At 38.0% G+C, this 13519-nt stretch overlaps 1 protein-coding gene across 6 annotated transcripts in view; it reads right to left on the reverse strand.

Annotated features, from left to right (window-relative positions):
* Nucleotides 1–13519, reverse strand: part of UTRN (utrophin) — a 387351-nt gene that overhangs the window by 242312 nt on the left and 131520 nt on the right. For all 6 annotated transcript variants that reach the window (XM_074862944.1, XM_074862945.1, XM_074862943.1 and 3 more), the window contains 4 exons: nt 12781–12933; nt 6229–6420; nt 4255–4427; nt 187–337 (listed from right to left, as the gene is read on the reverse strand). In XM_074862944.1, the coding sequence (XP_074719045.1) occupies nt 187–337; nt 4255–4427; nt 6229–6420; nt 12781–12933 (669 nt within the window). The remainder of the gene's footprint in view (nt 1–186; nt 338–4254; nt 4428–6228; nt 6421–12780; nt 12934–13519) is intronic.

Consider the following 13519-nt stretch of genomic DNA (forward strand, 5'->3'; position numbering starts at 1 on the left):
GGAGTTGAGCTCTTCCAAGAATCATTTTAAACTGGAATTGAAAAAGAAATTTGAACAGCTACCACTTCTTAAAGTGTAATTGCACAGCCTCATTTCAAATCTATATGTCTATATAGAAAACTAGAATTTTAGACAAAAACATAGACTTTCTCCAGCTTGCTCATTTTCTGCACAAATCATACATACCTGCTGATGCAGCCTGGCTGTCTGCAGCTCCAGGCTGCCATCTGGACCACGGGCATCAGCTAGTAACACTTCAGCTTCCGTTATCCAGTGGGAGAGGTCATTGAGATCACAGTGGAACTGCCTCCATGCCTCAATCGCTCTATCAAAGCAACTGTTTGAAAACAAAGCATTGAAAAATTATCCAAATAGTTTTGGTGAAAAGGCTACGATTCCTACTCCAGTGAGTAGAAACTTGCCTTGCAGAACAGAAAGGCTAGCATGCAGCCTTTATGGTTAGCCAAGCCCCAGTACTGGAGGCTTCCTAATACAGTAGCAGCTGGCAAAAGTCAACAGCACAGACTGTCATTAACTTCCAGCTGAAGGAAAAAAGGGCAGTCCTAAGCAAACTTTTGTTTTTATCACTTAAAAAAATAAAGATTGATCAGCTGCATCAAATTGGTCTGCAGAACCCTTTTCTTCTTTATTATAAAATGGTTCAGATGTCAAACAGTGTGGAACATGAAATATGATTAATTGTTCAGATTTTTTTAATTCATAAACCATGAAGTGTTGGTGCCTCGAATTTAATAAGTGAAGGTGATTTTGATTATGTAGAACTGACTGTATTACCAGTGGGCCCACAGAAGTAGGTCTTATATAATTTAATCACGCAATAATTTACCAGGCATTTAATTATTATCATCTTCGCAGCCTCAAATTAATGTGTAGCTTAACTTGAAGGGCAACACTTTCTAACATGGAACAGGCTGAATTATCAGTCAGAAGGTTGTTTTTAACTAAAATCAGAGTTCTACTATGTTAACAAACTAACAAAAACAGCCCATGAATGTTAAATAAGAAAAACATGTCAGGCATAGAGAGAATGGCTTGCTTTCTATTTTCTGATTGCTAACTCTATGTCAGCATTATAAAAGAAATAGGACAGATGTCTCAAAGGACACAGGACTTGAGACAAACAACATGAAATCTACATAAATGCCAACAGACCAGACAGCATCCCATTCTAAACTAATAAAACTAGTACTTTTGAAGACATAGAAGGCCAGGTCTCCTGCTAATCATAGGACCCTCTAATGTGAGAGAGGAAAGATCTCATCTGCAGCTCATTATTTTTGTCTTAAACAATTCCAACAGTAAAGACTCCAGGGTTTCTACATATATACAGATGCAATCTGAAATTAGCAGCATAACATCAAAGATATCAGAAACAAAGCTTTAAAGAGTTACCATTGCATCTATTTTTTTCACTAATTAAATTCAACAATCCCAGAGTTCCTAGTGAGATTATTTTCATCAAAATTATCTCATTTTTATCAAGACACCCATATTTCTTGGTACATACAGGGCTTTTTTGTTATTATTATTCTTCATGGCCCAATTCCAACAAAGAAGAAAGCCTTGAAAAATCTCTATTTAAATTTTTCTGACCTTACCTCCTAGTTCTACCATTTCAGTTTCCTGCACGCAACTCAATTCAATACACTAGACCAACCTGTAGACTGACCCCAAATCTCAATCTCCTTTTATTTCTCAGGTACGTTTTAGTCTAACTGAACATATTGTCTAACAATACTATCTCATAACACATTTAATAAGAAGAGATATTCTAAGCACTTAAAATAGTTTTAGGAATTATTTTATTGGCTTCCTTCAAAATGTAAGTTTTGGGGGGAGTTCTGAACACATGACTTTTTCAGAATCCAGAATTTTAGAACATTAGAGGAAAACACTTTTGTTCTGAGTCAGATGCACACGTTACTGTTTAACTACAGCCTGCCTCAGCTGAAACCTAAAAGTACAAAAGTCCTGTCGCTACAGCACAAAGACTTGGCTACTCCTTGCCTCCTCCACAGAAATCTGCTTGCTTCCAAACCACAGCTCATTCCCAAGTCATCAATACTTTTAGCACTGGAGGAAAGTCTATGGCAGAAGGAGCAGAACTAGCAAACCAGCACTGTTACAAACAGCTCAGCGAAGCATTAGGCCCATACATACACACCACATATTTTACTTTGCACATATGTTCAAGACAAACTGAAGCCAAGTGGATATAGTTGAACACTTAGAAGCTTTGCTAAGTGCAGTTTAATTCAACTGGATTTGGCTACATCAGAGCTTTTATCAAAGGTTTAACTACTTAGCTGGTACTCAATCACAAAATCATTACTACCTCTGAGAACTAAATCAATCTTTTGCCACAGATTTCAGATGCTGTTCCTCCTATCAAAATCTTCACCCAGTCCAGAAATAGAAAAAAGACAGATTACTAAGGACCTAAGAGTCTTCTATAGCCATCTTGCTTATATTTAGGGTAACACCAGGAAAAGCAAGAATAAACTTGGTTAAAAAAAATTTTCTTAGTAACAGAAACTAATGCCAAAATACAGCATTTTAATATTGATACTAATATTGTCTTCATTAAAGTATATTATTCTATTAAAATTGCAGCACTTGAACATGTTCAGGAAGCTACATACCATGTAGCCTAAATTGCATGTCCAGTAGTCCCTTTTGTATGCAAATCACACCCAATATTATTCTTGTTAAGATGCAGAGCTTTAGAAACTTTAATGAATTTCAAGATCAATTTGTATTCAGTGAACCAACTGAGGAGGTAATCTGTTTCATTTTGCCAGCTAATCATGAACATTGAACTTACTCTTCAATACACTTTTCCTTTTCAATGGGAAGACTAGGTTTCTGGCTAACCCTAGCTACTTATGAATTAAAATTTAATTATGAATTTCATTTAATACTTACAAATGGATAATATTAGTTAAAGATTTTCAAATAAGTTAAAGGGGGGAAAAAAAGTCATAACTAAATCTTTGCGTACATCACACCTAAGATGACAATAAAATAGCTGCAGGCATATAAACACAGACAGGCACTAGATTCTGGAGCAGTTAGTTATCTCCTAACCACAGGCAGTCAGCAAGAGAACAAGAAGTGGTACCTAGGTGGCACCACTATACTTTTCAAATTTTAAAGAGTGAAACAGCAGTTCCTGCTGAGTTATTAGAAATCTTGATGCTTCGCCAATCCAGTGGCCCAGAATTTCCAGAAGTCTACTTAGACAATACCACCGACCACCGTTTTAATACTCCTACACATGCACCAGTACTCTGAGAAAGAGTTGAAAACATCAGCTTATGTAATGCACACTCTTCCCAAAAACATCTCTTTAAAATACACTACCAAATGTGTTTGATACCAGATTTCTGGTGCTACAAGGCAAGCAAACATGGCTAGACATTACTTTATGCTCTACAAAACTTTTGCATTAACCATTACCTTATATCACCATTAAAGAGCAAATACTGTAAAAGCAAATTAACTACAGCATGAGCCTTTGCATTGAATTTTAAGTTTCATAAAATCATTTTCAGTGATTAAAGGTTTTTTACATAGCAGCAATCTCAGTGTCTACTGCTGTTTGTAGTGTCAATACCTTCAAGCTTAGTGATAACTTCCTGAACACGTTTTCATATTTTCACCAATTCCAACTTAAAATGCCTTTGACACACTTCAAGTTTGATTACATGGTATTGAGTTTGGTTTTAAACATGTAAAGTTGATTCAGGTAATAGGGCATTTTCAGTTTAGAGTATCTTCTGGAAGGGGTGGGGAGAAATCAAAGCTTAGTTTAACTTGCATTTTCCACCCCACCCCCCTACACGCACACTTTTTTGGCATAAGTGAAATTACAGCTATTTGATATATGTGGAAAGGAAATAGGAAATACATTTTTCTTAAGCACCAATTTCAATATTCTCTTGTTCTCTCAGCCACAAAATTTGCACAAAACAAAATTTTTATGTTTTATAAACAAAATATTCTATTTTATAAAGTAGAAACAATCTGCTTCATAAAATCACCCAAACTACAATTTGCATGTTAACTGTTTCAGCATTCAATAATACTGACAATTATTGTGCAATAGTAACATATTAAAGCTGATTACTCCTTAACTCTTGATCATCATTAGGGTACATTTGTAAAACATTCAAATATAAGTACATAAAATATTTACCACATGGTCACAGAAGCCAAACATCCTTGACTTACCACTTACGATCATTGTACATTCTATTAATTCTGTCCCACTCTGCATTCAACTGGGTTAGTGCATCTCCTATTTGTATTGCCTCAGGTCCAGATGCTTCTAATATAACATCAGGCTGCTTCTCATGTATGACTGCAATTTGATCCCCAAGTTTATCCAAAATATCTTTTATGTTCTGCAAGCACAGTAATGACACAAGCTGTTAGTAAAGTCAACACCAGCAGGAAATAAAATAAAAAAATAAATAGACCAAAAACTAATCTCTTCAAAATACCATTCCAAAATTCAGTATCCACAATAAGATCATGAACATCAGCAGTTTACAGATTAAATCAGTTTTAGCAACTGAGTAGTCCATGACACCTTTTGAATCATGTGTCCTTCTCGGCATTTTTATGAAGAGGATGAAATACTTTATATATCCAATCTGTTTCTGAATTAAAGGGGCACACCATACTTCTCAAAAGACCAGTATCATGATTATTAAACAAATCTGCCCGTGTCATGAAGACACTGTACATAATCATTCCTCAGGTAAAAAATGAGCCACAAAACATGACTTTATTATGCTTCACGTGATCTCCCACATGCACAGAACTGCAAAAGCATAGGCTACATAGAAGTTTTAGATTTAAATTACAAAGTTAAATCAATCTATCTCAAATAGCATTGAACTATGATGCAAAAATACCTTTAAAGCAGATGCTGTTGTAAGACTACCTTGGTATTCAGAGGACAAACAGTCCATGCAAACAGTGGAATTTACTTATTTTTAATTTAAAACAGTAACACTTCTAAATTCTATGCTCTGCTATTTGCTTCTTCTGAAAACATCCTTAGAAAACACCAAAATTTCAAAATCAGACAGGAGACCTGCACCAAAATGAGGTATTTTAAGCCAATCTTAACATAAACACTCCTAATTGTACTCAAGAGCACAGCAGGGTAAACAAGAACAAGAGAATCTCATCAGCAAAACAGAAGAGTCACCCACTTTGTCATTCCCCTATTGCTTTTGAAAACTATGCCATAAAACAAATATGAAAAATAAACGCATGTATACAGCATAAAGAAAAGCAGGTCAAAAAAGTGGACTGAAATTCTGAAAAGCTTCTAAATGACCTGTATAACAGCTGCAGAAACAGCTGATCTAGCTCTTGGTGAGAGGCAAAGCCTGACTGCCCCAACTGTAAGGACACACAGACCCCACTGTGCTTCCCAACCCACAGAGGTACATCTACACTGCACCACACCATGTGCAATTCCCAACTCCAGTGGATGTTTTCTGTGGGAATCTCTGTATCATGCTCCTTTACGTGCTCAAAATTAACGAGGACTCAGACTTCTACATACTCAACTGACATTTGACAGCAGGATTCAGTATTTTCAAGCAAACTTTCTTCATCCCCTTTTGAAGAAGTGCAAATCCTTAACTACTTCCTCATCATTAATCACACAGGTAAATCCACTGGCTGATAATGAGAAGTGGAAGCTTAAAATCGAGCACATACTGATGCTTTGCTAATCAAAACAGGTACTGTTGCCTTGTGGCCTCATATATAGCTTCAGACAAGTCAAGAATTTCCCTTTTTCCCTTTTCCCATGTGGGCAATTATTTTCACGTGACACAGAACAGCAGCTGTATTAATGAGACCAAGCAGGAATGTAAAGAGATTAGCTTTAGAATTTATCTACATATTATGTAGACTATGTGATAAAACACAAGTTTCTCCAACAAAAGAAGTTAAACCCTTCTCCCCCAACTCCCACCCAGCTTCCACACTGCTCCACTTTGTATCCAGATTCTGCATGGAAAGAAAAATTAACCATGAAACTGTCTCATTTAATTTGCAGTGCATATTGATCCAGTATATACTGAGAAAACAATACAAATACAGCTGTACAGTTGTTAAGGTGGCCTTCTTTCTTTGACCATTCCCTTCTCCCCTCTCAGTATAATGCTTAGCATGCAGTACCTTCAGTGAATCTTCCTGGGCTGAAAAATCCTCATAGATGCCAGTGTTCAGCTCCGGTGAATTCAGCAGCAGTTCAACATCAGCCATGGCCAGCAAGACTTTGTTGATTTCAACTAAGTATTCAGCTGAAAAAGGCAAGGTCCTAACTCCTGTGGCAAGGTGGCATTTTAACCTCTGCTGGACAGGGATTGCCTAAAAACATGAAAGTTCATTTTATATTTCAAAGAGCAAGCAATTTTATGAAAAAATCCTAAATCAGTAGACTATATTCAGAATAAGTACTTTTCTACATTAAAGGACAAAACAAAGCCCTTTCTAGCAAAGTTACATGAATTCAGAAAGCCGCAAGTCCTTCAGTGAACTTTCTACATTTACAAAAAAATTAGAAAACAGTAGATACCATGCTTCACAATGACCCTGTATTACACTTTATTAAAACTTTGGGGAGTGGGAAGGGCACTGCTGCTTCTCTCACCTTGATCCCTTCCCCATTTCCAGAAATTACACTTCTTGATCAAGCCTGTACCTAGTTCTGATTACAGCCCACTGTCTGCTTCCTTCATCATCAAGGACTCCCAGAAGTCACCAATTTACTGAAGCAGACTTTTCTTCCTCCCCACATTCTTTTCAATAAACATCCCCACCCACATTTCCCAACCATTTTTCAAATAAATTAGTGCTCCACTAGTACCACAATATACATTTTTTAGCAATAAGAGACACTAACTCCTCAAGAGCTTGGCAGCTGTTATCTGCTCTGGCTGTAACACCAGACTATCTAGCCAAGTACCATGTTAGCAGATAAGACAGCAAGAACAGTAATTTAATGCAGCTTTTTTTTGGATCATAAAAGATGTCCTGGATCTGAAGCATTGGGAAGCCAGCTGCAAGAAGCTATACTCTGCCATGCTTGGCAAATGTAGCAGAGGCAGGTGAAGCAGATACTCTGAAGAGTGAAAGCAGATTTTTGCTTAAAAGGTTTCTCATCCAACAGGATTCTGCTACCATCTCTGAAAACAGGCCAGTTCTTTAAAATCAGCAATGAAAACCTAAACCCACCTCCAAATACTAAAGAATTTGAGCAACTTCTGAGCCACATTCCTGCACCCAGTGAATCTGAGGCAGAGGCACTTGACTGCATGATTTACTAACAGCTGAGAATACACTTAAGAGTGTGAAGAATAAATGTATGTTCACCGGTGATTTCAGGCAGTGAATTTTACTTTGCAATTAGTCCAGGCTTGATGCACACATGCAAATCACTAGCACAGCTGACAACCATTAAAATATTAAGCCCCACTAACAAAGTTGTTTGCAAATACCTGTCTGTATCTTCCTCCTCCACATCTTTTTGAGCATTTCAAAGATGTCACACGGATTAACTAGAATCTAACGTACGCTGCATGTGTAGTGCAAAAGGAAAGGACTGCAGCAGAAAAGTTATGTTCACGTATTCGCCATTCAGAATTTCTCCTCAAGCACTGAATGCTCCTAAGGATTTTATTTGTTTTGCATTGGTTTGGGGCTTTTTTGGTTTGTTTTTTAAAGTAGACATCCCTGTATTGAAAACAGGAACAGCTGTACTTCCACAAGACCTTTGCCACCAAACATGGTATGTTTTCAGTCATTCACTGTACACCAAAGAAATAAGATGTACAGGCACATAAGCATAAATTGAGTCTACTGAAAACAAGTATTACAGGCAAGCATCATAAAATACTCAGCAATCCTTTTGATTCAGTAACAGCACAGCAAGCAAGCACCACAGTAAAAACCATATACTCCATATGCTTCAGCTACAAATCCAGCATCTTGGTTCCTGATGCTTCTCAAACACATTTTCCTGAGGCACTGTATATATTTTGTCAGGTTCCATCACTGAAATTTGGAGAAAAAGCCCAAGGCTTAGACAGTGGTATGATTTCCTGTGGAAGGAGAGGTCCCTGCTCCAAAGAAGTGAGACAAAGCTTCTGCCACTCCAAGTATATTTTCCCCAGCAATGTGGAACAAGCCTGGGTTTGAACAAACACCAGGATACCTGCTGCAGCACAGCCGCGTGCCACATCTTCACAAGGCGTTTTCTCTAACTTTCCATCATCCCACAAGTCCCATTCTCACACAGGCAACAGTCCAGAATCTAGGCTTCACCCAAATGAAGTTATTAGACTTCATTATCTTTCTACTTCACACACATTGCTTTATCTCCCGTTAGAAAAAACTTGCACAAGATTTAAAACAGCATCTGTTGGCATGCAGCAAACTTGTTCTCCACTTGTTGCCAACGCTGACATATACTGAAACTTCCTGCTTCCCCAGCAGCACCATCCTGGGCCAGGTTGTCACTCTTCTGCAAAGCAGTGAGTTAATTCCTCCTGGTGCTGTTCCTGCAGAGCACACCTCACTGCTAATCTCCTCCAGCTGCCTCCCATCACTGAGTTTGTTTCCTCCTTTCACAACCCTCCTTCTTAAAGGAGGTGAACATATATATGTGTTATAAACACATTAGTACTTTACTACAGAGAAGTTTTAATTGTCCAGTTGTTCTCTAACCTGCATTGCAGACTGGCAGCTTCTAAAATGCTGCTTAATGTACTAAGAAATGGAAGAGCAGAAGTTTGACATAACTGTCTCACACAAATCAATCACCTAAATGCCACAGAAGACTTTTTTAGGGTTTTGGGTGTGTGTTTTGTTTTTCTTTTTTAATTAAAAAAAAATGCAAGCGAACTCTTTTCTTAAGGGTGCACAAATAAAAAGTTAATCAAAGGTTATTTAGGAGGCAATCTGACTGGATGACTTAATAGCCTTTTTTTTAATTAAAGTTGATCTCTCTAAATACTAGGAAAAATGTAGGACTGGGGAAAAAGGGGAATACTCAGTTACTAGTGTACATTCTCTAAATAAGGCCTCTCAATGAGAGCTGCTAAAAATAGTTTTAACTCAGTGCTCAAATAAAAATTTGTTTCCTCCTGTACTTAGCATCTAGTTTGACCTGCAATTCAGAATTTGGTTTCAGATTTTCTTCCCCTTTCCCCTTTTACACTTAATATATTTTAAAACAAAATCTACCAAAAATTCAACTCAAGCATATACTCTGACTTGCTTTCAAATGGATCTTGGATAATACTGCCCAAGAAATTGGCATAAAATTAAATCATTTACCTTGCATGTTTAACTCCGTATACATTTTAACCAAAAGTGTAATCTCAGCTCACCACACATTACTTATCATCTTTCCAAATAAATACTCCTTTAATGCAAAATGCTTACTTTTTAACCATTCCATGCCCCTTCTCTCTCACACTCAAAATATTTCATAGCAGTTGTCTAGGAAAGGGTTTTCCAAAGCTAAAATCTCATGTCCATTTTATTTGTTCTTCTGGGTTAAAGCAGTCAGTAAGCAACATATTTATGGGCAATGTAGCTAATGGTTCATATTTAAGTAACCCAGAACCCTTCATATAAAAAGCACAATAGGCAAACAAACATGTTTTCTTTATTACAGGGATAATACTTCAAGAGCCTTCAAGACGGTGTCTGTGTTTCAGTTTGTAGGAAGAACTGCACTGTGCCTGCAACAGCAAATTCACTTACCATCTGCAAAATTATCATTTTTCACTTCAAAACAGTTTTCTAAAATCTGGAAAAAATCTCTCAGAAACTTCAGTCAACTAATTACCTCTGCAATTTAAGGTTGAATTTTTCCTTTCCCTCATTTTGAGCAAAGTCAGAATTGAGCAATTTAAATAAATACTAAAGCAAAGTTAGAAAAGAAGGAACTCAAGGAGATACAAACTTCCAACGCAGGCTTCTACAGCCAACAGATTTGTGGCAAAACAAGGGTTTTTCAGAAGTACCTGCTATGCAGAAGGGTTACCAGTATTTCAGAGACACTTAACTTCATAATCCCTAGAAACACACATGATAAGGAATATTTATGATCCAGCTACTTCCATCAAATCAATATATAGAGATATATGACCTTCAACCACCATAAGTCCTCTCCTCCACACTCATTTACAAAACCATAAATAATGTATTACATAAAACCTTAATTGGAGTCTACTCCCCAGCTTGGTGGCTGAAATCTTTCTTTCCCTCCCTGTTTGTTCATTACTAAGAGAAACACTAGTTTCTCTTCCTCTGCTCGCTGCACCTTCCTTACATCAAGGTGAGGGGTTGAGCCAGCTGCACACCAGTGGGTCAAGAAATCATTTAGTGCTTTTCAATCCTGCCAAAGATGAGCAAAAATCACTGCAATTTGCTATTTAGTAGTCTGGAGGCCCTACGGATACATCCAGGGTTTTCCTTTTCCTTCATCAGACACCCCTACTGACTAAAGAAGGGAGAGCAAGGGTGTTCAAGCACAGAATAGATGGTAAAAACTGGGGAGGGGCAGTTTCCGTTGCAGAATTTTAGCATTAGGGTCCCCCCTGGTGCTGAGGTAAGTCAAGCTTGGTGGCTCCAAGAAAACTCTGCAGCAACTGTGTTCATCTAAAATAATGATGACGTTTGGAAACACTATTTCTCCCTTTAAGAAATGGTATGGTCCCATATCATTTTTAGTGTTCAAAATCAATTAGTAAAGCAGGTGAAAGAACAAGCTATAAAAGTAAAGTAAGGTCAACTGAGACAGACTGGCTTAGTACTTAAATATCAGAAAGCTGGCATATGAAGCAAAGGCAGCACTTTCCAACTTCCACAGCAGTAATGAAAACCTCTATGGTTCCCCTCCGGAAGCCTAGCTGACTCAGACAAGAAACTACCTCTGGAAGTATAAGGATATTTTTTACAGAACTAATTCTGAGCAAAGATAATGTTTCTCTATCAATAGTCTATTGTGATTGCTATGGTAATCCATATTTACATAATATTATGCATTTACCACCCAGATACCAAGATGCAGTAATCCAGAAATGGATCCAACAGAACGAGGAATCAGCTACAGTATATCCCTAAAGAAAAGGGCTTTGTAGGAGGCCAAGAATCTTCCTTAGATAAGATCAGTCAACCTGCAGTGAGACCAATAGTGACAAGGAAGACCAGTCTGTGGCGCAACTGGATTGCTCCCATTAGCCCGGAACCATAAGGTGCACCTTCTTCCCTTTTCAATCTGGTAATTGATTCACTCAAAGCAGCTGATGGTCAAACAGAAAAACTCAGTTATGTTGGTTTACTTTAAATGTGTATCGATCTCCTTCAAACAAATTTGCTGGCATCAATCGGGTCCCAAGGAGCTCATGTGCAAGTACCACAGTACACCAGGAGTGACCACTGGGGACCCAACAGAGCAGTCAGAAGTTGAACAGTTAAACAGACCCTGGGGCCATCTCTGCTGCCCAGCTCTGCATGAAAGGCTTATAATTTGAAAAAAATATAATTCTCTCTGAAGAGAAACAGATTTAAAAGGTTTACTTTCATAGCTGATACTGAATAGCTTCTGTGAACGAGCAGACCGTCTGCCATAGGTTGACAGCGATCATAGGCAGCTGAAGCCACACAGCACTACCGCTGTGAATGAGGAGCAGCACCCTATGATCTCGTGGTGCAAGTCTCACAGGGAACCAGAGCATTTTACCCCTGCCTTCAAGTTAACTGGTGCTGGGTTAAAAAGTTACAGAGCGGTCCAAAAAGAGATTGATTGGTTTTAATGAAGCTTCATATGCAGAAACTGAGAGGTACTTGACAGATTGCCTAGCCCCCATGCTTGTCCAAAAAATTACTTACTGCTTCACAAGGTTCCTCACTGTTATTGCCTAAAATATTAACATAATTACCATGCAGCCAAAGTGTTCTGAAGGATGAAAAGGAGAAATAAAATTTAAAAAAACACCAAAAAACCCCACAAAACCACAACAAAACAAAAAAAACCCTGAAAGTATCTGTACCCTCAACAATTAAGGCATACAACTTTCTGGGCAGTAAATTTTATCACACCTTGACATCCTATTAAATCACTTGTGAAATTGTTTGTCAAGACCCACACACACACATTATCGCACATAACTCTTCCCATCAGAAATACTTCAACCTTTGTAATTTTTATTAACCTTCATTGTGTAGAGTAATATCAGTTACATGAGGGCAGTTATCACTCCCTAAGCACTTGAGGCAGAGAAAGGCGACATCAGAGTAGTTGTAATATTCCCAACCACAGGATGCAGGCCTGCATTTAAGCCTCAAACAAGGCTTTTATCATACCTGCACCAACCAGACATTGAATCAGGCTGTTTGAGCTAGCGTATCAAAAAGAGCTAAGTATAATCCCCATGATCAGGACTGGCAAGAAAAATTGCCTTGATTCAACCACACTGCTCAGATCACGCTCCAAGACTTGGGCGTGATGGCTGGGATATTTTGGACCTATGATGACTACACAGAAATCCCAAACCAGTATATGCAGATAATTTCCTAATGAAAAATGAATGCCATCCTTTTGAAAACACTTCTTTCTAAGAAGGTGTCAAAAGAACAGCCATAAAGCCCTAATATATGAATCTCTAAAGCTCATACATAACATTCACTCCGTTTAAGAAAAAAAGTCTCATTTACCTGTAGTTTTTGTTCATCTTCCACACCTTGCAGCCCTGATAGACGGTGCTCAGCCTCATCCAGCCACTTCATTAGACTGTCATGTTCTTTCTTATACTGGGAAAACACTGGAGAGAGTTCTACCACCTGCCTCCTTTGAAATGACCTACATTCCTAAAATCCAGATATTAGAAAAATATGGTATAAAAAGAGGGAAGTAGTGAACAGGTCTTATTTATTTGAAAAACAAAAACACATTTGAAGAAGCAAATTCCAAATTATGCAGTAGTGGACATTTATTTTTTTAAAATAGCTACGTTCTATTTATTTGCACAGACATGTAATCAAAGCCAGCCTGAGGGGCTTACCCTGCCTTTGAGCTACATTTCACCTTACAAACTCTAATAAGATTCAAACATGTGAGCTAAAAGGACTATAAGAATACAGATACCCTTTGTTCTACACAAAACCATTTTTAATATGGCATGTGTATGAAAGCACCACAACATACTAGCATCCACAATTGCTGATAATACCCTCTATAGGAAGCAAGAGGAATTCAGGAGGAGACTCATGTTCACACAAACCTCTTCAGCCAAGAACTCAGTGAGTATGTCTGTGTACATGTGTCTATGCAGCCACTCTTCAGACAGCCTGATGGTGGCGACAAACCTCTGCTGGAGGGCCAGCAAAAACAAGCGAAGCAAATACCTCACTGTCTGCACCCATCTGTGTAAATACATATAGGGGGCCCCCTGTG

The sequence above is a fragment of the Strix uralensis genome, chromosome 3, assembly GCF_047716275.1.
Source record: "Strix uralensis isolate ZFMK-TIS-50842 chromosome 3, bStrUra1, whole genome shotgun sequence".
Lineage (NCBI taxonomy): Eukaryota > Metazoa > Chordata > Aves > Strigiformes > Strigidae > Strix > Strix uralensis.